The sequence below is a fragment of the Passer domesticus genome, chromosome 6 (genome assembly GCF_036417665.1).
Source record: "Passer domesticus isolate bPasDom1 chromosome 6, bPasDom1.hap1, whole genome shotgun sequence".
NCBI lineage: Eukaryota > Metazoa > Chordata > Aves > Passeriformes > Passeridae > Passer > Passer domesticus.
The window spans coordinates 39,705,705-39,733,372 of NC_087479.1; the positions used below are offsets into that span (position 1 = coordinate 39,705,705).

At 41.8% G+C, this 27,668-nt stretch overlaps 1 protein-coding gene across 5 annotated transcripts; it reads right to left on the bottom strand.

The window, feature by feature from the left end:
- Window positions 1–607: 607 nt before the first annotated feature.
- On the bottom strand, window positions 608–21,432 carry C1QTNF4 (C1q and TNF related 4). Of its 5 annotated transcripts, none has more exons than XM_064424858.1 (3): window positions 20,973–21,112; window positions 10,164–10,356; window positions 608–2,106 (listed from the first exon to the last, which is right to left on the bottom strand). In XM_064424858.1, the coding sequence occupies exon 3, from the start codon at window positions 2,099–2,101 to the stop codon at window positions 998–1,000; it is 1,104 nt and encodes a 367-aa protein (XP_064280928.1). In that variant the 5' UTR covers window positions 2,102–2,106; window positions 10,164–10,356; window positions 20,973–21,112; the 3' UTR covers window positions 608–997. The 5 variants fall into 5 exon arrangements, with proteins under 5 accessions (XP_064280928.1, XP_064280929.1, XP_064280927.1 ...); XM_064424859.1 differs by having other exon boundaries at window positions 20,910–21,041; XM_064424857.1 differs by lacking the exon at window positions 10,164–10,356 and having other exon boundaries at window positions 20,973–21,432.
- Between the last annotated feature and the right edge of the window lie 6,236 nt (window positions 21,433–27,668).

Here is a 27,668-nt window from a genome sequence, read left to right on the forward strand (position 1 = left end):
ACCCACGGCTCCTCTGAGCCCGCCTGCAGGAGGCTGTCGGTGCAGCACGTGGTGGGCTGGCAGCACCCTTGGTTCAAGGGACCCGTTTTTGGGGAAGGCAACGCCCCTGCGATCAGCAGTGCCACTGCTGGCCTGGTACTACTCACACTTGGTGCTATGAGCCTGCTCCTGATCCAAATCTTTGGAGATTTAAAAACGCATTTCTTATTCTTCTTACTTACCTTGCTTCTGAGCTTTCAGAGCATGGTCCATTCACAGATTTGAGCCCTTATCTCTCACTACAAGAAGCCTGCAGGTTGTTTGTTTGTTTCTAAATGTATTCTTTACATTAAATGGAAGCTGAGATTCTCAACCACAGCTTTTTGACTTCATCTACATCAGATAAAGAAAAGCACAAACCGCTGTGAAACGTGCAGTAAAATCATAAGAGGTACCAACCCTTCACACACACAAATGATTAAAGAGTGTACACAGACAGACTGGCTCAGTAACACAGCTCACACAATTACCATGCATCTCTCTCACCTGAGCTCAGAACCGGCTGGTACCTCAGCCCATGACAAGCACACAAATCTCACAAAGTAGCAAAAATTCCAAACTGAGACCATTCTCATATTTTGTATTTTTATTACATTCATTTTCATTACATTTATTCCCTCCCTGGATAAACAAGGAAAGTCACCATACCCTTTTCTCTCTGGATGCTGGAGATTTGCAGTAACATGACTGCAGTAGTTCTCTGATCCTCAGCATCTCACTACAGTGCCCCACCCCTGCCCCAAAACTACCTCATGCTTTATGTTAAATCAAACACCAACACGGGACACACGGCTACAACCTGAAAGGCCTCTCTACGGATGAATGGCACACACGAGCGTGCAGCTAAGGAAAGCACTGGACACATGACAGCATGCTCAAAGTAGAGGATGATATTCAGAGAAGCTGTACCCAAGTTCATGGCACCTTGGCTCTTCTTATGCTCCTTTCACAGCTGCATTTAATTGTTTGACCCTTGAGGTGAGCTGGCACCTGGCAGCCACTTTGGCTGAGCCTCTGAATAGATGAGGAAGCCTGTGAAGGTGATGTACTTGCCATGGTTGCTGTAGGCACCATAGCCATCATGCTGATGGCTGTAGAGCCAAACGGTGTCCCCGTATTGCAGAGGCAGCATGATGCTCTGGCTCTGCATCTCCCGCCGCTTGGAGTGGTTGTCGTCATAGATCATGGCCTGCACCTCATTGTGGTTCTTCATCAGTTTCACTGACATAGTCTTAAAGGGCATTTTGCCAATGGTGAAGGAGAAATAGTATGCACCAGGTATACGGCACGTGAAGACGCCAGTGGAGGAATTGAAATCTTTTCCGATATTCACGAACTCTGTATCAAATGTGATTGGCTCGTGCTGGGTTTGCTTCTCATCTGTCCCCAGGAGACTTTGTGAGCGGGCAACAGAAAACGCAGAGCGAGGGTCTTGTACCCTTTTTGGCTGGTCAGACAACACGCGTCGCTGTGAAGCTTCATTCTGCTCTCTGGGAAGTTGCTGAATTGTGTGAGGGTGTGGCCCGAGCTCTCGAGAGTCAAGAGCATTCTGGAAGAAGGCAGAAGTGTCTGGATAGATCAGATAGCCATTGAAAGTTGTATAGGGCCCCACATTGCTGTAAAGAGCGTACTTAGGATCTCCATGTAAACGCAGCCACACTGTGTCCCCGTAGTCAAGCTGCAGCATGGCACTCTGGCTGGCCACCTTGCGTTCCTTGCGGTGATGTTCGTCATACACGATTACCTGCACCTCATTCTTGTTTCTCATCAGCATGACAGACAAGTTTTTCTTGGGGTATTTCCCAACGGTGAAGGAGAAGTAGTAGGCTCCTGGGATCCGGCAGCGGAACAATCCAGTCTTGGGGTCAAAATCATTGCCAATATTCACATACACTTTGTCAAAGGTAATCACCATCTCAGAGCTCCCTTCCATGCTGCTGGTTCTGGCCACAGAGAAAGCAGAGCGAAATTCAGTACTGGTGTCTGCTGGGAAGCCATCTGTAGGAAGAAAAGTCATGCAGCAAAGGAGGCCAAAGATGATCTGAATGTTCAGTGTCATCATTGTATCTGGAAGGAAAAAAACCCATATTTTAGCAGGAATAGCATTAATTTACAGCTCACACATGAGTTGAAGTCCAAACCTGAATCCTGTTAAATAAACATGAAAATCTATGTCCAAATATTGAGAAATTTCCAGTGTGTTCTCTGAGCAGTGTATGGGAACACACTGTAGTTCAGATCCCAGCACCACTTTTATATTTTCCTAGTGAGAGCTGGACCTTTTTAAACCTGTACTCATGGAAAGAAGCAGCATCTTCTCCTTTGAAAGCCTGACTATCCTACAACTTGTCTGCAAAACACCATGTTGCTCATACTGCAGAGGGATCTCAGAGCTCGCTGGGGATTTGCCAGACCTCCCTTTTGTTGTGCCTTTTTATATTCATAAGACCATGGATGAAACAAAGCCCTACACAAACCCTGTATTATACAACTGAGACACAGCTGAAGGGCAGGGAGAAGAGGACATATGCTCTAGAGATTCCCATGCAGATGCCATTGCCTTGCAGTGCAGTAGTTGTTTCACAGGATATGGAAGCTGGAAGCCAAGTAAGCTGGTAGATTCCAATATTCCAACATGAATCTGTGAAAAGTATAAAGAAATATGAAGAAGAAGGAATGTTTAAGGAAGGAAGACAATGGATAAAATTGCTGAAATAATAAAATAAAAGAAGGAAAAGAAAATGGTAAGTAAAAAGAAAGTCTCCTAAAGTGTACAGTTTCTGAGAGAGAACTGAAATACCAAAAATGGAAAATCAACTCTCTAAATGGATAATGGACTAGACATAAAAACTCTGACCCCCTAAAAAAGTTAGGAGCTAATAGGATTTTCTGCTAATTTTTTTTTTTGAACTGAGGCCAAAAATTATCTATTAGTGCTTTCAGGCTGCAAACAAAACTGCCAGTCATTCCAGTGAGAAGCGTCTCTTTCTGTCACCTCTCTGTGCTTATTAAAATATCATTCAGGCTAGGAGGCAACTGCCTGGTTTGCAGTCTGCTCCATCTGTCACCCCAAAACTGGTGCCTTGCCAGCCTGCAAACAATGAATTCACAGACCAGCAGAACAGAAGCAAAACATGCAACTCATCGAGGGGGGGAGGGTTGAAGACAAATCCTGCATTAAAAAGGATAAAGGGGTAAATATTTGAATCATCTGAGATGGCCTAGTAATAGAAGTAAAAGAGACAGAATGCACATAGACTGTGAGGTGGCAATGGGATCCTGCTTTGGCAAGATGTGATACCTAGAATCACTCAACAGCAGGAATTCAGCTTGAACCCTGCTCTTTCACACTTGAGAATAAAACTGAAATCTGAGGTGCAGCTTTAATACATAAGAACCCAGGAATAAATTAGATTCTCAATTACATGAAAGTGGCACACTAGCAAAGACTAAAAGAAATATCCATCCATGTCCCAATTTTACCTTAGATCACTTCTCTCACAGACATCTGTAGCAGGGCTCTCAGCCTAATCAGGCTGGTAAGTTTGTCAGTGAAGGGCTGAGCAAGGAGAGTTTGCTGTTCAGTGGAGCAAGGATGGGCTGCTGATCAGTGAAAACACTGAGCAAGGATAACACTGCTGTTCCTAATGCTCAAGAATGCTGAGACCAGCTTGACTGAACTCTCCCCCACACCACAAGGACACGCAAGACTGAGGCTCCCTGACCAAGGCTGGGAGCAGCAAGGATGTGCAGGTCCTGATTTGGAAGTTGAAGAGAAGAAACTAAAAAGCTGCCAACACATTTTTCAGCAGAAAGCATATTTTGCTGAGTGAGCCTGAGAACACATAATCTAAAAAATGCCTGTTTTGAACACATATAAAAGTCAATCACTTTATACTATAAAAGGCCAGTGTCACTTTTGCACAGCAAAGATTTCTAGCCTACCTCCCTAAGGTGTGTGAAGATCTTTCCCTTCAGTGGGGATGCTTCTCAAGGTTATTCCTTGAGGCTGAATGACAGAGATTTTCCCAGTTGTTGGTGTGGGTAAGTAACATCAATCTCTGCTTAACAATTATTCTGCTATCTTGAATATAATTGCTTTAATATAATTGCTTCAAAAACAGTGCACTAAATCAGTAGTAACAGCGATCCATACTGTGTTGTAAATGATTCTGATTTTTCCCCCAATCATTACTGCAATAAATTAAAATAAATAATTACTTTTATTTATATAAATATATCTGGTTTGCCATCCTTAATTCTGCAGGACGAAGTTGTATAAAAGCTCAATTAAACCTGTGTAACTCTTTAGATATAAACCACAGACTAAGTCTGGGGCTAAGATTGTGTCCAACTGTACCTCAGCTCCTCTCAGAAAGAATTTAGAAAGGGAGTCCTTTCTGTACCTTGTGGCTTCTGTTTGTGAAGGGAGGGCTTCTCTAATAAACTTTGTCTGAAGTTCCCATTCTGCCTGTGACATCTCAGAATTTTCCTCCATGTCCCTGAATTCAGAATGTTTTCCCTGACCCAGCCTGCTCCTCCAGGCCTCCATGGGCTGCACTAAAGGTTGTTGAGAGAGCCGAGTGATGTCAATTTGAGGCCACTCTCTGTCATCTTTGAAATGTGATGGGAGATCAGAGGAGGTCCCTGGTGACTGGAGATAGGCAAATATGGCACCCGTCTTCAGAAAGGACAAATGACACTACCTGCAAAATTACAGGGTGGTTGACCAGTTAGCCCGTCACTTTGGTCCCTGGGAAAATCATGGAATGTTCTTCTTAGAACACATTTCTAGTCAAAGGACATGCAATTTAGCACACGTTATTTAATTGAGCATAGATTAATCAAACTGCTTCCTGTCTTGTGGGAAGAGATCAGTGGATGTCACCTGCATTTCAGCAAGGCTTTTGTTTCAGTCTCCCAGAGCATTCCTCTATCCAAATTGTGATGTTAGATAAGTGGACTACTAGAAAAGTGAAAAACCGACTGGATTATCAGGCTTGAGAACTAGTGTTTAATGTTTAATTTCAGATGTCCTCTTCAATATTATTTATCAATGTCCTGAGAAGGAGAAAGAATGCCCACTGATCAGTCTGCAGATGACACCAAAACAGATGGTTGACCAATATACTTGGAGGCACAGCTGCTATTCAGAGGGACCCACACAGACTGGTGGGATGCACTGAAAAGAAATTCAGTGACAATAAATGTGAAGTACTGTACCTGGATGGACTAATCTGTGTGTTGGTACATACTGGTGACTGACTGGTTGGAGGTTTGTCTGAAAAGGATCTGAAAAGGATCTAGGGCTCCAGGAGAGCAGTAATTTGTAGTTGAGATAGTGCTGTGCTCTGCAGGTACTGAAGTTTTACAGCACTCTGGGGTGAATAACAGAACCCAGCCAGGAACCAGACTGTGATTATCTCGCTTCAGTTGGCACTTGAGTGACTCCAGAAGAGGGCAGCCAAGATTGCTGAGGTCTGAAGCATCTGCCTGACAAGGAGAGGCTGATTGAACTGGGTTTGTTTAGCATGGAAAAGAGAAGACTTTGGGGGGTTTAGTAGCAGCCTTCCAGTGCCTTTAGTGGCTCCAGACAGTGTGAGGTACTGCACTGATGAGCATGGTGGAAGAATAACAAACAATGGTTATAAAATCCAAAAGGGAAGACTCAGACCAGATATAAGCAAAATAATTCCATAACTAAGAATGTAACAATTTGCCCAAGGAGGTTGTGAGATCTCCATCCTTGGAAGTTTACAAACAAGACTGGATTAAACTGTGAGCAACCCAGTCTGCACTCAGAGCTGGCCCTGCTTTCAGCAGGAACTTGGACTAGAGACTTCCTAAGTCATGATTCCTGATTTTGTAACTGAATCCCATAGCTACTACTTCTTGCATTTAAAATTCACTCCCTAATAACCATAGCCATGGCACTTACATGGAATTAATCAGCTAACAGCAGGTCTAACAGACCGATTATTTTCAATCCAGCAAATTGAAGCATATTCAATGAAACAATAAATCCATACCTAAGTGTCATGCATCTGTTTCCATGGTGTCTTTATTTTTCCTTACTTTGTAGTTTGTGTATTCCTCAGGGCAATGACTGTCTCTCTTCCCATGTCTGTACAGTATTTGGCTACTGCTGCCATTTAAACAATACTGGTAGACCCTAATATTCCACCAAGAACTAAATCTCAAACTGTCACACTCGTGAGCCCAGCTGCTGGTTCAGCAGTATTATTTTTGCAGAGTGCTACATCTAGCATGGCAGGCTCATTCCAGCTTCCAGCTTAGAAAACCAAGCCCTAAAGGCAACCTTATAAGGGCTATTAGATGTTCCAGATTCATACTCATTCATTATTCCAGTGATCACCATGGTGTGGCTGCATGGAGAACCAGGATGAATGTGACATGGCTGCGTGCTCTTGAGACAACAAATGACAGGAAAGGATTTGGCATTTGCATTTTTAGTGACAAGCCTGCTTCTCTGAAATGCTGTCTGTGCTCCAGACCTTGTTCAGCATATCCAAGAGTCAGGGGGGATGCTGAAAGCACATCAGTGCTGTCCAAAAAGACAAAACAGACCAAGTTTAATAAAGTGTGTAGTCAATCTGACCTTATGAGCCTTCAAATGACCATTATCCTTGTTTCTGTTTGAAAACTAATTTCTCTGTAATAAAGTAATTTATTAAATGTTGGATCACTCTGTACAGTTGCAAAGACCCTCTGCTGCTGCTGTCCCTTATTTATCAGCTCCTTCCAAAAGCGAGTAATTTAAATAAAGCAGTTAATTATGCTGCGCTTCTATTAGCAAGTTGTTTCCTTGACAGCTCCTACTCACCACTTTCAGCACTATTTAGGTTCTTTTAAAAATAATGTGGAAAGTATCTAATAACTGACTCTCTAAACCAGTCTAAGAATAAATTGCCAATCATTAGGAAGACACATCCAGCTAAAGGACTTCTATAAACAGAGGCAACCCATGACAGCTTTTGGACTTGAGTATTGTCATAGTAATTCTGAAAGATAAAGCTGCCAAAATGCCCTGTTCGTCCCACAAAAATTGTTTATGGTGCCCAAGTCTCTTTTACTGGTATAGTTTTCTTCTGGCAGGGAAGAGATAGCACCAGGGATGTGAAGCTGGCCATGGACACTGTGGCATCAGCCCTGAGTTCATGCTATGATCGAAGTTTTAAAACTGAAGAGTAAGGTAAAAGACCCAGGGTAGAGATTGAAAATGGGTCTTCAGCATGTGGCAGCTGTGTTAGTCTCATTACATTTATACACAAATCAGGGCCCTTTGTCCCCTACCCTGCTATTCCTTATTGTCCCACCACCACAGAAGCATGGAATGAAGCTAAGCAGACCCAAGGGACAAACTAGGTAAGCTACTGCTTTTACTTTAGGCAGTACCAGCAGGGAGAGCAGCCCACAGAGAAGAAGGCAAGAAACTAATTTTGGAATAGGAGGCACAAAACACATGATGCAGCTAAACAATCCTCAAAGACATTGGCATTAAATTAGTGACCTGAAAAGAAGGGGCCAAAGCGGTACTGACTCACACAGTAGAACAAGAGCTTCAAAAATTTCTTGAAAAGAAAGTCAGAATTCACCATTTGCATGACCCAGGAAATTTTAATAGGTTTGAGTTTGCTGGAGGTGATTTTTCTGTCCTGGAACAGAATCAATCCACCAGTGAAAAGACAATTAGTTTTACTCTTCTACTGAGACACATGGATTTACAAAAGGACATTCAACAATAGAAAGGTCACCCCATTTTTACACTTGCAGGACAGACCTACTTGTGAAACCCACAAGGGTTTTCTTTTTATTCCAAAATATTAATTATCCAGATTCCCTAGTCCTACCTTATGCAAGAGTCCTTTAATTTCAGTGGGAGTTTTGCCAGGAATATCACTGAAGAATGTGATATGAAACAAAATTGAAGCAGCACAATTGGATCCGCTGTTACTAAAAGGTTTTTTAAATCCTGTAAGCTGCAAGAGCAAAGCCCTGTTCTGCCTAGCTCTCACCCTAATATTTAAGGACAGCTGCAAATGTTTCAATTATTTGGATCAGTGAAAGCCTGTGTAATGAACATCCTTCTTGGACTATAGTTAGCAAGATTTCTTTTCCCAAGATACCACATACTGTCTGTTCCACTCATCCAACACAGATTAAGAGCATCAGATAATGATGCAAATGCATCAGTTCTTCCAACATCAAAGAGAAATTAATTGTAGCACATCCTCAAAAGCAAAATCTGTATACGAGTACATGAGTAACAAAATCAGTGATTCACTTACGGCTCTGACCTTTCTCAGCTTTTGATGAATCTGGGTTTTTTTTTTAATTCTGGCACAATCCTGGGAGGTAAAACACTGTCTGAAGCATTCAGGATGACTTTTGGAAACTATATGTCATGCCTTGAATGATAGACATGTATGGCATTAGTATAGAAAGTGCTTAATTTTGAATGTTTCCCTGAGTCAAGGGAGAGTCCTTTAACATAATAAACCAACTTCTGTGTACTCAAAAATCTGTGGAGAGGCAAAAATTATTTTCAAGTGCCTCAACTCCAGCCATACTCAGGAAAAGGAAATGGAGAGACGTTTTTCGTAGAAGCCACCACTGTCACCCTGCATTTCAGAATACGATGAAACCTGCTATTTCAACTGAAGTCCTAACAATTCTGGTTAAGCTAAAATGATGTCATATGAAATGATGTAAATTCACTGACCAAAATGAAAACATGATAGTTCTGACATTAAGATTTTTCTTTTTTAACATAATTTAAGAAAATTTGTCATACACATTTGAAGAGCCAGGGTGATACACTGCATCTGCCTTTTTGGCTACCATTAAATTTCAAAATATATTAATTTAAACAAAATGGTGTTTTAGTAGAGAAGATGGCTGAATAAATTCCAGGGGGGAGCATGGAGTTATTCCAGCAAACTAATGCTTTAAGATGTAATAATTTTTTCCATCCTTTTCTAAATGAACACATTACACAAGTACAACTCTCCACCACATACACACTAATCAAGAAAACAGGACTAAAACTTCAAAGCAAAGAAATGTACTCTAACACTGGCCAGAAGTGGAAGAACAGAAAACACTGCTAGAACATTTAAGTTTAAACTGTAGTTCATAAAACGTGTTGAATACTGTAAAGTTGTTTGGCACATGCAGTTAAACCAACAGTTGAAAAGCAATCATTGAAATTACACCAGCAATAAACAGTGAAAAAAACTGAAAAAGCCATTGATGGGAAGCAGTTCAGTGACAAACTGCTCCTGTGAAAGCAGAGGCCAGAGGAGACTGGAAACCACATCTTGAGAAAACCAAAGGTCTGTTGCTGTGCAGTGTTTATTTAACACTGCTACCTTTAGACATAAAACACTGAGACCATTTCAACAGTTGGAATTTTCACATGGATCCCACTACAGTTATAGTATTGCCAAAGTTAAACCATCTCTTTTCTCAGCCCCAAACATAATTTCCATTTTTAACCTGGTTTATGTGTGCATTTCTTTTTCTTGGTGTGCCCAAGAGATGCTGAGACTGTGGAATAAGGTGCTATTGGAGCATTTCATCTCCTCAAGCAGGAATCCTACTGCTGCACCAGAAGGCAGATCACACTGGAATAAAGGATTAACAAAGAGCCTGGCCTGGAATACCAGAAGGTATTTTGAGAGGCAAAAGAAAGTATCTGACATTTTGACAGTGAATACCATAAAGATCTAAGATAAGAGAGTGATAGAGGAAGGCCCCAAAGGCAGACTGCACACTGCAATCAAGTTCTAGAGAGAGAACTCAGGGAACACAGAGGATGGAGTAGAGGGCAATTTCCTTGTTCCAGGTGGCTGGGCTAGAAGCCATGTAGCAAGAGGACTTTCTCACAAAAGTCCTGGGTGTTTTTGCCTGTGAAGGTAAAACCATATGAAGCAAAAAGACACTGCCAGAGACTGTGCCAGCAACAGACCTACTGGGATGACAGATACTTTATGAGAAAGAATGCTGAGTACAAGCAGTGCAATTCAGGCTATTCCAATGCAAAATTAGTCTTTAAAAATGGACAAAACTTATTTACAGGGTTTTTATTTTAAACTTCTCACCTGGCTTAAAATACTTAATGTGATGGATGTAGATATTAATGATGCTTGTGTGAGTCCAGAAGAAGGCTTCAAAGATAACCAGAGGGCTGGAGCACCTCTTCTATGAAGATTGGCTGAGAGAGTTGGATTTGTTCAGTTTAGAGAAGAGAAGGCCTCAGGGTGACCTTACTGCAGCCTTCCGGTACCTAAAGGGCTAAGAAAAAGCAGAAGACAGACTTGTCACAAGGGCATGTAGTGATAGAACAAGGGGGAATGGCTTTAAACTGAAAGAGGGTAGGTTTAGATTAGATATTTAGAAAAAGATCTTTCCTGTGAGGGTTAAGCACTGGAACAGGTTGCCCAGAGAGTTGTGGATGTCTCATCCCTGGAAGTGTTCAAGGCCAGACTGGAGGGGGCTTGGAGCAGCCTGGTCTAGTGGAATGTGTCCTTGCCTATGAGGGGGGGTTGGAACTAAATGGTCTTTAAGGTCCCTTCCAACATAAACCATTACATGATTTTATGAAATAAAATGGTTTTATTTAATCATCTGACAGAACTGGAATGAACAAGCAAGACCCAGTTAGTAGCACAGCAGTGCTAAAGAAGAAGGTGAAGAAGAAGGCAATGACTATACAAATGAGACACTCTTAAGAGGTAATGAGGTAGAAAACTTAGAAGTGTTTACCAAATACTCTTCTAGGTTGGAGAAAAAACTGGGAACCTAACTAAAATGCAAATGGGCTCAGCATCCCAGACTACTGCTGTATTTTTTCTCTTTTAGTAAGAGTTTGTACAGGAAAAAGAGAAATAATTTTCCCCAATAATGTAAGAAGCATAGGGACTTTAAAGGGTTCATACAGAAAGAAAATCTGTTTGGACAGCCCCACTGATCACAAGCTTATTAAGACTTTCCTGAAGTGGCAGGATAGCTCAAATCCTTAGGGACATTTGAAAAAAAAACCAAACTCTGCTTTAAACTCAACTGTGGAAACTGAGCTGTGAGTGACAAAGTGAAAACACTGAGTAGGCAGAATGACACTGGAATCAGTACTCTGGAATCAACTTGAATTCTAGTCCCTTTATTATTTCTGTTTTATTGTTACACATCATAGCTTTTTCTAGCAGTTTTTCTACACTACTTCCTTCCAGTGAAGTAAGGTTTAGATCTCAGGAAAATCTCCACTCCCTCTGCTAACAAATGAAAGTCCAGCAACAGTTCAGAGAATATCAGTAGGTGTTTAGTATAGGTAAATACACCTACAGTACAGGCAGACTTTTTTTGAACCACACTTTCCTCTGTGGACCTAAGCAACAGTTTGTTTCAGTGCAGCTGAATGAATATTTTCATCCTCCACTCATGCTCACAAGAAGAGGAGGTTCCTGGGCTGTTCTCAGAGTTAATACTGTATTTGTCAATTTTCTTTAAATCCTTAGTTGCAACAAATACTTAGAGACATTAATGGTCATCAAGATGAGAGTAAATATTCCAGTTAAACACAGGCTGTACAGGCTTTCCTTCCTTTTCCCTCTTGCCTTCCACTTTCATTCACATTCCCATTCATCCAGCAGCACACTATGGCACCATCCGTTGGGCAAAATCTTGCAGTGATTCCTTCATGTTCTTTCATTTTCTCACTAAGAATGAAAACAACTGTTAATAGTAGGTTTATTTGTCCAGGAAGTAACAGGAACCTGTGGGACCTGAGCCCTACAAAGATGTAGCAAAAGGAAAGCAAGTGACATTACAGGAATTGCAACTTTTGTGTTACACCTTCCTGTTGAAGACGTTGTCCTAGAAATTGTAATGATATTACAAGAGATACTGGAACCTGTGGCGTGCTCTCAAGGCTTGTTCATTGTCTTCTCTATAATGGTCTTATGTCCTCATTTTTCCTTCTGTGAGTTTGTGCTCCTGCGCTTCGTATCAGCCCATATATATTTTAATTTAATTGCAATGCAAGATCCTAATGAAACAAAACCAAGTTTTAGAATTTTCTTTTCTGTTTTCTTTTATAGCTGCATAGCCGCACCTCTCTCTCTTTCTCACTTCACTGGGCAAATAATAATAATTTTTTCCTGGAATTCTGCACCTGCAGAAGCTGTTTTCAAACCCTTCCTCCACTCACTGGAATGCTGTCCTCCAGTCATTTCTCTAAGACCTGCCACATCACCCACCTGAGTGAAAGCTAGAGGGAATATGCTGGTTCTTGCTGGTTAATCATCAAACCTCAAATTAGGATAAACCTGTGGAGTCCAGCAGTGGTGCCCTATGGGGATTAATGGACAGCTGAGTGTCAGCTGGGATTACATGCCATGACTACAAAAAACATTTTTGTTTCATCGTTATGTCTGAACTCACTCTCTGCTATGAGCTGATTTAGCAGTCCAAAAATTTTCATAAGGTGGGTAAATCTGGTCTCCATCCTGACAACTTGCAGTTAACAGAAAACTGTCAGAAAGAATGAGATTAGTTTTACTTTCTTGAAAAGTAAAGCTATTTAACTAAACTAAAATTAACTTCTAATGCTATGTTTTATACTGACTACTGTTTTCTGACACTAGGCTTTGCAAATCTATCTGAAAAAACTCCCAATGTACTGGGGCAATTTCCTACAGGAATGCTGCTTTCTTTGTGAGTTTTTTAGCGTGTCTTGACAGGTAAGTCAGGAAAACATGCTGTCTTTTAATATCTGCCATCACACTCAGCCAAAAACCCACATTCATTTCTTTTCACGTCCTGCTGTTTCATTACTGTAAAGAAACTCAGAGAACACTGAATTGCACTGCAGTGCTGCTCTACACTGTCAACATGCAGCAACATCTCAATTTGGAAATTCAGTGAGCTCTAGTTTAGTGAAGAAGGTGATAAAAGGCATTAAGTTCCATTTATCTTTAATCTCTGCTCTGGCACTTTGATTTCTGCCCCTCCTCCTCCTGGGTCAGGACACAGATCTGAATGAAAACTCTAGTGTGGGGTAAAAGGGGTGTCAGTCAAAGTCTGCACATAAGCCTTATTTCTGGTCCCATTCTCCAACCGTCTAACTGGATCATAGGACTGCAGGATGATTTGGATTACAAGAGAACTTAAAGAAACTTAAAGATCACCCAGTTCCAACCCTCTTCCATGGGCAGGGACAACTTCCACGAGACCAGGATGCTCAGAGTCCCATCCAACCTGGCCCTGAGCGCTTCCAAAGATGGACATTCACAACTACTCTGGGCAAAGTGTTCCACTGCTTCATCACCCTCATAAGAAAGAATTTCTTCCTATTATCCATGACAATCCTGTTGCTTTTGTACCCAGTGAATTGGTAGACAGATCAAGAAACAATCATTAAAAGAATAATCACTGCCTGGGACTACCCCCATTTTTGTCACCAGACAGTTGAGACCCCTTGAGACAGAGACTTCCCCTGGTATGGAACAGAAGTTCTTGATGAACACTGAAATTCTTCAATACATATGGTGACCTATAGTGACAATTAAAAGCATCAAAGTAAATCAGCAGGGTTAGTAATTGTCATGCTTATTAATACTGACACTTCACAACCAGCAATGTGTAGTTCCCCATTTTCAGTCTTACCTGCCAAGTCCCTTGTGACCAGACCTCTCTGAGGAAGATCTATAGAAAACTGGAACCTGAGCTCTTTCAATTTTTTAGCCATTTTATTAGCAATTATTTCTCAGAAGGCTATAGCTGTTGCAAATGAGACAACCCAAGGCTGTGAATTGATATTTGATATCTTCAGGAAAACCACAGTTTTTGATTCCACTTTTAAAACATTTAGTGTATTTTGGTCCATTGATTTAATCAGCTTGTCATCTTTTTCAACAGGGAACTGTGAAGTTCCTCCCCAACACCCTGCATAAGTCAAGCTTTCACTTCACAAGTTTTTGAACCTGGATTTTTCTGTGACAATCTGACACAGAGGTGCTGCCGCCCACAAGACAGAATCTACGGCCCTGGATGGAGGGACAGAGAGAAGCAATGCCCTCAATACACACATCCCTTTACAAGGTTTTTCCAGTATCTGCTTTCTGGCTTTATATTGCTTCCAGTATTTAAAAAACATCAGTCCCTCATCATGGCAGCAGAAATGTTTGTGTGACTATTTCAGTGAAACTCCATCTGCACTGGGGAGCTGCTGGCAAAAGGCTGTGGCATTGCCCTCAGAAAGCGCTGCTGGACACTGCTGCTCACTCATCAGCTCCTCATTCACAGGGAGGAAGCTCTCAGTGCCTGTCAAGTGCTCACAGATTCCAGGCTCATCTCTGTGACCAGCCAGGTTCCTCCCAGGCAAAATTGCCTTTGACAGCTTGAAGCTGATGGCTCTGATTTTGCTCATAGGAAAAGAATTTTGTTAAAATACTGAAATAACAACTGCAGCAATGCATTGGCAGGTTTTACCTGACTTTAGACTCTAGTTGGACATAATATACAGAACATGAAGGATATGGCTGCTCTGAACCTGGCTATGCAGATGCTTCATTCAAAGCAGGCTTGGATATCATTACTTTGCATTAAATACACAGCTCATTCTGAAAGAAGGGCCATTTGCAACAGCCTACACAATTTCCTTAGAGCCACACTGAGAAATTCCAGTCATGCACCCTAAACCCAAACATTCATATTCAGTTCATATTTCAAGACAGTGCTTCCTCTATTCAAATTCTTTCAGTCCCCTACCTTCCTTTTAGCTACATCTGTCTAACACGTCTCCTTTTCAAGATAATTATCAACATTTTCCACCAGGAGAAACATTTACCATCTGCAGAACCCCCTCCAGCATGTTCAGTATTTTTCTGCACAGCCTGTCTCAGATTTTCTCACAAGTTTCCTGGAGAATAACCCCTTCACCTTGTTGTCTCCTCCTAATAGTAAAAATAGGATTTTTTTTTTTTTTTTTACATTAGCTATATTTGCTTTATCTCCTTCCACAACCACTTTGTTCCAAAGCTAAATTTCCTTTAGCTTTGGATCACAGTAAGACTTCTTCTGGATACCCCTTCTGTCTATAAAATAAGGACTGGTTCATACACTCATCTGAGAAGTAAAGACAGTAAAAGCAAGGACAGGAAGAGGAATGATGAAATAAACCCAGGCAAAGCAGTATAAGCTGATGTCAAGCACTGCTCAGTCCTTGGGTGGAAGGGATGTGAATTCACTTTGAAATATCTGGGGCATCAAGTGACTGGCTTTCTAAGCATATAATTATTTTTCCCAAGGTGTTCCAGCAGTAATGGAAGATGCGGGGAGGGGGAAAATCCATCACAGCTTATATAGTGTCACAGTTTGTGCTCATGTGTCTCAGACTAAATAAAAAATCAGGATTTCCATCAATTTATGGATAATTCCAGTGTAACAGTGTTTAAATTCCAAGAGGTTATTATGCTAATATGTTCACTCAGAAACAGTTCTAGGAAAACAGGCTACTAAAAAGCACAGCCTAACTCTTAATTTCCTCCTTGTCTTGTTCATTCAACACAGATTCTTTCCAGCAGTTGCTTTGCAGCCTTTCAGTCCTAGAGAGTACCTGTTTTCACAGAAAAAATTCCCTATTGCCTGATTGCTATAAAAATACTTCTACTGCTCCCAGTACGTCTTCAACTTCTCTAAGTGTTTTTCTTTTTGTCTGAGTGAAAAGGTCCAAAGCCTGAGGAGAGAGAAAAATCCCTCTCCCTTTAGAGGATTAAAATATTATTTGGTTGGACTCAGAATGTGTTTTATTCAGGATCTCATGTGCAGCCCACCACTTCAGCATCCCAAAGTGTTGATCATTGCTCTCTTTTTTCTTTCTACCTGTCTCCTCACAGAGTTCCAGGATTTTTCACCGTGCACAGGGGACTGTCTGTTCCATTTATATTAAACAATATATGTTAAACCATGAGTACTACAGGACCTAGATTTTCCCTCCCTGGATAAATGCCTAAAAATATAAATCATAAGACTACAATTTATTTTATTCTTATTCTGAATTCCATTATTTTATTTCTTTTTACCTCTAAAAACAGTTTTGGACTACAGCCTTTCATTCAAGGAATAAAATACTAGAAGAGTTTGTATTTTCAGTTCAGATAATATTACTAACTGCTAATCTTGATTAATTTTTCTTCTTCCATAGCATTGTTTTCAGCATTCATAAACTCAATCAATCATCTGCTCATGGGAAATCAGAATGTTCCATTCCTTCCCCTTTCTTCTAAAAAGAAAGACCTCTTCTAACTCTCTTCCAGAAAGCTCTTACTCTTCTTTCAGGCTCTTTTCAGAAAGAGCTGGTCTGTGGTCTTAGTGCTGTGCTACCCCTGGATATCAGACAAACATCAGAACAGGGCCAGAAGACTTCTTTTATTTCATTGACATGAAATGATCATGAAATGATCTACAAATGCTAGAAGAATGGTCTAGAGGAAAACTTAAGACACTGAACAGTCCGAGGTGCTTCCCCATTATAGAATCACTAGCCTTATTTGACAGATGATTGTCAGGTTAACCTGTTCTTAAAATGTCTCCAGAACCTCCCTATATCAAATATCCAACCGTTTTTATTATCCTAGGTCCTAGAAAATTATTATTGTAGTTTAAAATCATTTTACTTTCTGCTGCTTCTTGCTTTCTGCTCCATCCAACATGTGCCTGAAGAAAAGATCATTCCCCCCCTCTATTTTTTATCTGAAGACTGTTATATTCTCCTGTGAAATTTCTGGTCCAAAAATTACAGTTATTTCAAATCATCTTGCAGGTCCCATTTTTCTGACCTGTGATGAATCCTACCGCCCTCCTCTGGACTCCCTCTGATTGAATTATACCTGTCTCAAAGTGCAAAAAACAAAACTTTGCACAGCCCCCAAGCTGAAGCTTTGGCCTCAGAGCAAAAGGATTGCTTCACGTCTTCCAGACTTCCATGTCTTTTACATATCCTAGCAAGATATTTGCCTTTATTTGCAACAGCATGACATTGACTCATATTCAGCTTGTGATCTATCATAACATATTCTTTTCTGCAGAGTTGCAACCTAGTCATTTACTTCTGCCTTGTGCTTATTTAATCAATAATTTCTGCCTTATTGTAGTACCTTGTATTTATCCCTACTGAATTTAATTCAGGTCTTTTCCTAGAAGATCTTCCAAATTATTGGAAAATTTTTGAATTCTAGTATTTTCCTCCTGCATAGGTCAAGTGTCACAGTTTTATATCCCTGGAAAATGTGATATACCCACTCCTTATATTACCATCTAGGTCCTCTAAGCAAACACTGAATAAAAGCAGATCCAGGTCACCCCAATGCAGCTTGTGGCCTCTCTGAAGGACTGGCACATACTAAAAGCATACATATTTTGAGCTCTGAATCTTCTGATATTTAAAGAAGATCTGTCTGTTCAGATAATCATGTTTACCCAGTTTATAGCCTCCTTTACCTGCTATGCTCCATGCCTCACCAAAACAAATATTTGCATTAATGTGCTAACCATAGTCAAGAATCTCAACTTTTACATTAAAAATACCCAAAACCCAAATGAAATCTCTCACTCTTGTTCCACAAATAGCCTTTAATACGTAAACTGAACAGAAGCCAGTTCTGTGAGAACCGGCTGGAATACTGACAAAATAATTGGGAAAGATGTGACTGTTTCTCTTAATAGATTTAGGACTATGACAGAAATGCCCTAATTTATTACATTCACTGTAGTTACAACAGCAGCATACACTTCAAGGGCAGAACCAAGGCAGCTGCTTGATTTCAATGGACTGAACATTTCCTTAGCATCTGCTCTTGACCAATGATTGCAGGATCTTTTCCTCGGAGCTTAAACACCAGCCATGACAGTCACAAGCAGGCACAATCGCAGACAGTGAGCCTTTGTGTACATTGGAATAAAGATGATCTGGTATTCCTCCTGACAACAGAGGCTTAACTCTCTCGTCTGACTCTTATTCCAGCAGTCATTACCCCAGTGCCCCCAAATTCCTTAATCCAACATGGACAGTTTTCCTTCCACCGTGGCTGAGGCCCTGGCACAGCAGAAAACATGCATGGTGTAAATTAACCAGCTGGAGGGTAAAGAGGGAGAAATAGGGCTTTATAAATTTTCCCTGTTTCTCAGTGGGGTTCTAGTAATCAATTATTAGCCCCTGGAGTAGTCCCTTACTGCTTGCTCTGTGATCATCTGATTCTGGCAGTGTTACCTCTGCTGGAAACCTCAGACCTTTCATTAGATGCAGCAGGAATTCCTCCTTTGTTCTCTAACCTGTCTGGAGGAAACGTGCAACTAGAGAGAAGCTTTACAGGGACAAGAACCCAGGGGTACACTTGGTATTCACAGAACACCAGCAGCACAGCACTTGTGTAGTACTGGCTTGTCTAATTTGAACACCACACAAATTTCCTTATCTAGGAAAGCAAAAGGTACAGAAAAGCTGAAAGGAAAAACAAAGTCCTGACTTTACTTGGACTGGATGGCCAATGGGATTTACACTAAATTTCTGAGTGCCAAATGAGAAGTAAGAGGCTTTTAATTCCTACTGGGTGAAAATCTGAGCCAGCATTTAAAACATTGTAAGATGAACTATCAAATTGCCAAGCCTTAATGTGTCTCCCAAGACAGTACAAAGAACCTCACCCCTATAGATTAGTCAGTAAACTGTAATTCAGTGAAACATTATTTTCCTTAACTGTGTACCTTGGAGTAAAATGCATGCTTCATACTTTGGTGATTTAAAAAAGATAGCTGCATGGAAGAGTTCAGGAGTAAAACCCACCAAATCCTAACATCTGACCTCAGATGCTGATAACAAAGCCCTACACTTCAGCATCTATAAAACCATAGCAATTTTAAACCCTATTTTTTTTCTCTATTCTTTTGCTTAAAAGTCAATGCAGAATTGAGTATCTCTTGGAGGGAGATATTTCTCAGCTGAAAATATTATATTCTCAGAGGTACTCAACTCCTTAGAAATCTTCTGTCACTACCAGTATCAGTTCATTTCAATGCTTTCTGCCTATAACTAACCATAAGAATGGGTGAAATTCTGGCACAATGACAGTAATCACTCAGAGGCTCACTGCCTGTCCATTTTCTGCTAGCACTGGCCTCTTTTTCTTTTGGTCTTTGTATTACAGGGTGCTCTGCACAGAAGGTTCAAACTATCTTGTCTCTTTACACCTTTGACATATAATTTTTCTCTGTGTGCCTGTGTTCATCTAGGTTACTTTACACAAAAGGTTATAGGTTATTTTATACTAGTCTTCAAAGAGCTGGTGATGAACAGGCAGCCTTGCTGCTCTTCCGAAATACAGCTTTTATTAAAATGGGGACTATAAAAGCTATCATGCACTACATGACTACAGGTCACAGGATAGTTATCCTGTTTTTTCACAAATATAGCTGCTGCCATTGTGGGCCCACCCAGCCTTCTGTACTTGGAGAACATGAATAGTTCACAGTTTATGAATGGAGAGCGCAGCACAATGGATAGATGATTACACAAGTACAATATAAATAACATCAACAATACAACTAAAACAAAAATAACAACAGGGTTCTGAGTTTTGGCGCCAAATCTTAGGTTCCAATGTATTTTATTTCTGCATCTGTTTATTCACCTACAAAAGAGCAAATGTCTATAACACCAACAAATTGTCAGATTTAAACCAATTCTATATCGAACCCATAGGTTCTCCGTTATGGTAACCAAATGGCCTCTAAAGGCATTGCTTCTTCATATGAAAAATACAAAAACCCATAGAGCCTTGTCCATGAACCATTCAGCACTTTGAATTATAGCTTTTTAGAGGGAAACAGAAGGAATGCACAGGGTAATGCTGCTCTATTGGGAATCCTCATTTTTCCTTGACATACTACAAATTAACCCTTAAAAATGGCCCTTAAAAACAGCTGCCATATGCCAAGATAGGATTGCAGCCTCACTGGTGTGTTTCAAACTCTTGTTACACATCGTGTCCCTGGAGAAGAGAAACTGCAGAAGGTTGCAATAGCATCAGAATGAATAATTGAAGCTCGGCTCATTCAGAATGTGCATAAACGGAAGGGTCACAATGCTGCCTTCTAGTCAGCCAGCAGCGCAGAAACTCACCAGTGTCTAATAGAAACATCATCTGGAGATACTGACCTACTTCTCTGGGAGCTTTTACAGAGTGGGTTGAGGAGACCGACAGCGGGATGGCCAAGCACACAGAGGATTAAATGGTATTATCTAATAGAAAATCATAAATTACAGACTCAGTTGTATATGCTGCTCTTGGAAAAACCCTTGTGACTTTGTTCAAAAGAGAAAACAGAGATCCATGCAAGATTAATGCTATTTCCCACCTGAGAAACTGTCCCTGTGGGAATTTGCCAGGATGCTCTTCCCCATGGCGAGTCCCTGGAAGGTTTTCTTACCGCATCTCCATGAAAAGTGGGGCCAAAATTTTATACCTTTTCCCATAAAAACTCTACAGCCATTTAATATTGTGAGGGAGGGTAACTCGGGCATTTCCCGCTATTGTCCAGCCGCTCGGTGGGAACGGAGGGAGCGCAGCCCGCCCGGGCGGCCGCCCGCGCCCTGCCCCTCGCCCCGAGGGCCAGGGGCTGGGACTCCGCAGGGTGCCCCGAGCGCAGCCCCCCTTCTCCAGCACCGCGGCGGCCGCAGCCAGAGCCCCGACGGTCCCTCCGCTCCGCACCGGCGGCCGCCCCTCAGCAGCCGCCGGGGCCAGGCCCGCCCGCGGCCCCGCTCCCATGGCCCCTGTCCGAGCGGGGGATCCCACCTCAGCGCCCGGCCCCGCAGGTGCAGCCCGGCCCCGGCGGCGGCGGCTCCCCCGGCACGGTACCTGCTGCGCCCCGCGGCGGCGGCTCCGGGCGGCGGGCTCTGAGCGCGGTGCGGAGCGCGGTGCGGAGCGGGGCCGCGGCGCTGCCTGCGCACTGACAGCTCGGGAGCCGCGGCGGCGGCGGGGGCCGGGGCTGGGAGGGGGGCTCGGGCACCCGGGGCTCCGGCGCCGAATCAGTGACGGGAGGAGGGCCCGGGGGCGGGCGGGAGCGGGGAAGGGGAGGGGGCGGCGGGGCGAGGGGCTCGGAGCCCCCGTCAGCGCCGCAGCCCGGGCGGCCTCCGGGAGGCGCCGGCGCCCGCGGGCGCTGCGGGCCGGGGAGGCGTGTGAGCGCCACACGGACAGGGGGCACCGAGCGGTGCGGCGCTGTGACACAGCCGGGCCGGGCTCCCGCCGCCTTCCCGGGAGGAGCGGGCGCTGGGGACGGGCGCCGCGGGATGATGCCCTTCATTCTGCACAGCGGCGGGAGCGCGGCGGGCGGGCTCCCCGCGCCGCTCCCCGCCCGGGCGCAGGGCAGCGGTGTGGCACCGGTGTGGCACCGGCCGGGCCGCCGTGGGGCGGCAGCGCAGCGCCCTCCAGTCCCGGGCTGAGCCACCCGGGACGGGGCTCCCACCCCGGCCGTGCTCGGTCAGGCCGATGAGGGAGAGGAAAGAGCCTTAGCTAGACCAAAGGATGTGACTGGGGGAAGCGACAGGCTTTTGGCTATCCAAGATCATGTCCATGTCTGACCTTCTGCTCTGGAGATCTCTGTGAGTCCCAAAGCATGTCTATGGACTGTGTTATTTGGTTTATCAAAAGCTTGTATCTCTCTCTAGAAAGCTTGGCTTGCCTTAGATCATCACCTAACAACAAGGCTACTGCTTGTTCCTTTGAAGGCTGGCATTGATTTTTGCTGACAGCAAAATAGGCTTTTCACATTCCTGATCTCAGTTGAAGAGCAAATTTAGGGTTTTGTAAAGCATGTTTATTATTAACCCTGTAAAATCTATGTTGGCTTCCAAAAAGAAGATTTAAAGATGTGGATGTTTAAAAAATGTTCTGGTTCTCCAACACTAAAGGTCTTTTACCCTTCAACACCCACTTGCTATGGGAGGAATTTAAATGCCAGTGTACTCACCCACAGTACAGATGGGGCACCTAGTAATGTTTCCCCTTGTGCATTGTCCAGCCGTTGTTGCCCTGTGCTGCCATGCTCTGCTATCCAATCTCCATCTCCGCTTACCCTCTTGTGGCAGACAGCAGGACTTTCTCCTGTTTCAGCAACAGACACGTTGGAATCAATTTTCACATAAGACATGTACCAGTCACAAGACTGATTCTTACAATAGACAAAGAATGGGAAAAAAAAAGAAAACAAAAAGTTTTCTTCTGAGAGGAAGAGGACTGACAGATGGAATGACCAGAAAGTAATTTACTCTTTGGGGAGAGGATGCAATTTATGGCATAACAAGAACTTCCTACTGCTTGTCTAATGTGGTGTGCATATCATATTAAATACCTGCCACCCTGCAAATCCCCCCTATCTCTGTACCCACCAAGTGCTGCATTGTCCCCGTGTTTTGTCTTTTTCCTTCCCTCCTGCAGAGTGAAACAAAGGGGTTGATGACAGGCAGAATGAGGCATGAGAGAGTTAGAGACTAACCCTCATGTGGGTCTGGTAACAAATGTCAGCTGAGCAGAGTATATCCTGGATGGGCTCACATCCAGTTGGTATTGCTGGCTAAACATATTTGGTGCTCTCTTAACAGCTTCTTTGCATGTTTCAAAGGACAGATTACTCAACACTCAATTCACTGCTTCTGGAGGAATGAATGGACCACTGACTCCCAGGATGTGAGAATGCTCGTCTTGGGCATAAACTAGACAAATGTATTCCTTTTAATCATCTAGCAATGATGGCAGTGATGAGTAATTATCAACAGTATGATAAACTATCCCTCTAAATACCATGTTGCCACTGGGGTCAAAGTGATTGAGTACTAAGATACTACAGTATTATAAAATAGATGTATATTTTGCATTATCCTATGTAGTCCAAATGAGCTGTGCTCTGTTCTGCCTCTGCCAGCCAGTGTTTCTTTCTCCGTGGGGCAAGGCTAGTACACGCCTCCCATGCCCCAGCTGAGGAAAGGCAGAGGGCTGAGAAGACAACTGTGCTTCCACCCAGTAGCAGCTAGTGGATTTACTACATCTCCCTGGAAAAGTGCTAAAACAGAGCAGAGCTGCCATATCTGTGGGTTCCCAGGAAAGAGGCAGGAGAAAGTAGAGGTTTTGTGGGGTGAAAGGAATACGCTTCCCAAAAACAGAGAGCAGAAAAAGACCTTCTAGTCCCACCTTGTACTGTTGCCTTCACTGCAGTTGATAGTCCTCCCCACAAGGACATGAAACCCCATGGAATGCTTTTTCTGTGTTAGTATTCTGAAAATTCTCATGGCATAACTCATTAATAAATGGCAGCCTTGGAAGTATAAGAATCAGTGTTATAAAGTTCAAGACTGTGGAAGAGGATGCTTATATTTATTTTAAATGAAACTGATTTCAGTCACTTGCACTTATTCGCTCCTATTTCACATGTTCACTCATGGTCACAAGCACCAAGATATGTGTGTGTGTGTGGTCTGCTCATGGCTCTGTGTGTATGGATGTGTGTGACACAGAGCACAGAGGACAGAAGCTCCTGAGTTCATGGGATGCCTTTTAGGTTTGTCTTGATCAGGCATAACAAACCATAATTTTGACAAGCTATTTTATGACCCCTGGGAGTCAAGATGTCATGGCATGACTATGACCTCAGTTTTGCAGTTTTCATCCTCCCTAATTCTTAGGCAAGGCTGCTGCCCATTATCTTTGTTTTCTCATTCTGGGTATCTTTATTGCTGCCTTCCTGTTGAGAGAAAACGGATGGGCCATCTTTGATGTGACTGTATGGGAACACAGACCTTCTGGTCTTGATGTATGCATATTCCTTATTACCTGCTTTATTGTTTGCTTGTACTCTTGTTAAAAAATATGTGCCACATTTTTAAGCCTTGATTTTTATTGTATTGCTATAAAGATACAAAATGTCAGAGTAAGCAGTGATTCTAACAAGCCTAAGGATTAAAAAGAATACCTCAAGAATATATAAAGATACTAATACATAAACCAACTTAGAGTGGGACAGTATAAGGCTAAAAGAAATAAACCTCTGTGGCCCATGTGTCAAAAATCCTGCATTAGGCTGCTGCTGTTTACTTATTTATTACAAACCTGGAAATGGCATGATCAGGTCTTAGCAGATGTTATTACTTGACTTACAGTGAAGTCTCTCAACAGCAAAGGACATAATTAATGACTATGATGGGTGAATAGCTAAAATGATTTTTTGAGACCCTACCTGCAATTACTGTTCTTGGAAATTAAGGGATTTGGAGAGTTTCGTTTTGGTTTGTTTCTTTTCATGTTCTGGGTTTCTATGACTCTGAATAGCCTACTTAAGAGAGATGTGTACCATTTCCCTTAGAAGAATTTAAAGCATGAGCCTTGAGGGCCATTGATCATATCAGTTGTCTGAAGTGTGTTGTAATGGCAGAAAAACAAGTGTAGAGAAATTTTATGTTGAAATTTGGAGTATTTCTATCTAGAAAGGTAGATCAGAGGGCAGCTACGATCACGTCTCTAGAGCAGAAGTTGTGTGCCACGTGTGTGAATGAGGAGGGAACACACTGGTCAGTGCTGGGTGTGCTGTGTTTTCCTTTTCTTGTCAGTTGAAAGAGATGCTGGGTGCATGTGGTGCATTCCAGCAGAAATGCAGCATATTCACATTATATTCATGTGATTGAAATGCAATTCTGTGTACAGTGAGACCAGATTAATATTTATTGAAAGACTACTTTGGGAGGCACTGGTAGGAACCACAGAGAAAATAGCACCAGGAAAAAATAGAAAACCTTTGTGACTGACTGGAAAAAAATCTGGTAAACACTCAACTTACTGAATAGGTATTAGACTCCCAGCAAGACACCTACTGAGGAATTTGTCTGGCAATATGTAACAGAAAAATTCAGGAGATATCTGATAGAAGTTCTTGCAAGAAGGTGAGCAGTAGCTGCTGGTGACTACATAAAAAAAGGACAGATGAAGCCAACAGCACAGTGATAACAAGGCAGAGTGCTGCAATTTTGATGCACATGACAGACACAAATGCTGATCTTTCCACCAGAGAAGCAGCCAGAAACACAAAAAATTGACAATAAAAGAATGTAGAAAAATATATTTTGAATTCAGTGTATGGAACACAATAAGGTGTCAGAGAATTTAGAGAAATATTTCACTTGTTTGTTTTCTAGATCCTGAGAAGAGAAATAATCAAATACAATTCTTGATGATAAAGAGAATCTTGATATAACTGACAAGACAGGAATTCCAGAATGTTGATGGTTCACATAACCTCTGTGGGATGGAAGGTGTGGTATATTTCCATGAAACTTAAAACCCTGACAAGCATTTCACAATGACCAAACATGAAAAGAATGTCAAAATTCTCCTTGAAGAAAGAAAATATTTTCCTTTGTATTTGAAGAAGCTGACATATGTCAGAGAGATGTACAACTCTGAATTCCAGTGGGACACCTGCAGACACAGATACAGGTCTTGTATAAACTCAGCAAGGGATTGCCTGACACCACAATCAAATCTATCTCACCCAGTTAGGAGAAACAAGCAAGCAAGCAAGCAGCCAAAAAGAAACCCAAAGAAAAATCACTTTAAAACAGTTTTTCTAACAACAAGTTAGTTCCTATCCAACTACCAAAGAAGAAAACCATCATTACAGGTATAGGCTTTCTCCTTTCCTCATGCAGTCTTTGCCCTTTTTCCTTACAAATATTCTGGAAAATTTATTCCTTTCACATATCACTAGGATACAAGTTAAATATCATAACCAATACAGTAATGTCTATATTCAATAATATTTACCCAGTATCAGCTTCTAAAGATGACAGTCAGTTAGCATATGCAAGCAGGAACCTTAACAATACCAATGTATTTGGATCAATTCAGAATCCCAAATAAGTCCCTAAAATTTGTAAGTGGTAGCTGCATAAGCACAGAAGGAACTATTTCCTCAATGCATAAATACTTTCACTAAAATGGTATCCACTGACAGCTAAGTTCAAAGTTTTTTAGTGATAATAAAATTTGCCTATTAAAACTGGCTGATTTTTTTACAAAACTATCTTTCATATCCAAATGAGGACAATATAATTCTCTATTTTAGGTTAATAATAAAACCATTTTGAAATCTTCCTTTCCACAGTGTGCACCTATATCTATGTATACCTGGTTTTCCTCCATGTCCCTTGAATTAAATTCTGAATTATTTGGGCATTTACCCACAACAGCTAAAATTACTTTTAATCTCTGAGCTGTGTTCCTAAAAATCTGATTATTAAACCCTCATCCTCACTCTAAGAGACTAATCAGAACATGTGTCAAAGAAGCTGAGAAAAATCTTTACAGGGTTGATCAATCTTTTAAGTAACTAAGTTCTTCAATATTTCAGTTTGAAAATGTGCATTTTTTCAGAAATCCAACATATTCCTCATTTCTATGTGCATCTGAGTTTTCACATTTTTTAAAATTCTGTAAATGGACACATTTTTATTACTATCAGCTCTCCTTCAGGCATCCTTGGGATTTAAGAACTCTCCTTATTAGTTGAAATTATGGAACAAACACGTTGCCAAGCTTTTACCCATAACAACATGCTTGGACATTCTGAACCTCTGTGAATATAACGGAACAAATATAAACAGCAGTAGTCTGAGTAGTAGCCTCTAACCTTCTGCATTTTTTTCTTGCCCCTCAACTGTGTTCTTAAATCTTTCTGAATGAGTACATAGAATGCCATGTGGTAAATCCACATTAGGAAATGGATATAACTGAAAAAATAGTCAAAGAAGAAAAGAAAATGCAATTCATCACCTGGATGAGGTTCCTGGTCCTGTTCATTGTGCATTTCCACAAATGATTGCCCTGGCACCTGTGAGAAATTGGACATGGGCAAGGATAGCCTAAGGCAGTAGAAGAAATGTTTGTCAACCAGCATCCTCAAGCACATCCGCAGCCTGCTGCAAACACTGTGTTAGGTTTCTTCACAGGGCTTATATAAACCTGGCTGTGCTTAGGTAGTTCCTTCAACTGTCTTAAATGTCAGGAAAATCCCCCTTTCTCGAAATCTGAGCACAGCCAATAATCATATATAAACACCCCAGCTCTCTGAGATAGCCTTTTTCACTTCCATGGCTCTCAATTTAGCACTTAACTCTGTCTGTTGAAATAAGCTACCAGTCTGCATGTGTGATAAGTCACATTATTTTGAGTGAATTATGACACAACAGAAGTGTCTGCAATAAATCACCCATCTACACTACCCTGCCCACTCAACAGAACACAGCTATAAAGTCTCATTTCTTGAGTGATGATTTCTTCAGTATTTTTTATTTCAAACAGTGTTGGAAAATAGCAGCCTCCTATTTTCATTCCCTGTTAAAGCCAACTTTGATTGAAGCCCAGATCTTCATAACAAAGTTCAAGCCATTTACTTTATGTATGTTTCTGAAAGGAATCAGTGATCAGAGAGCAGCAGTGTCCTCAACTCATTTTAAAAAAAGATATGAACAGCATATATTTTGAAGACAACTTCTACATTTGGAAACCACC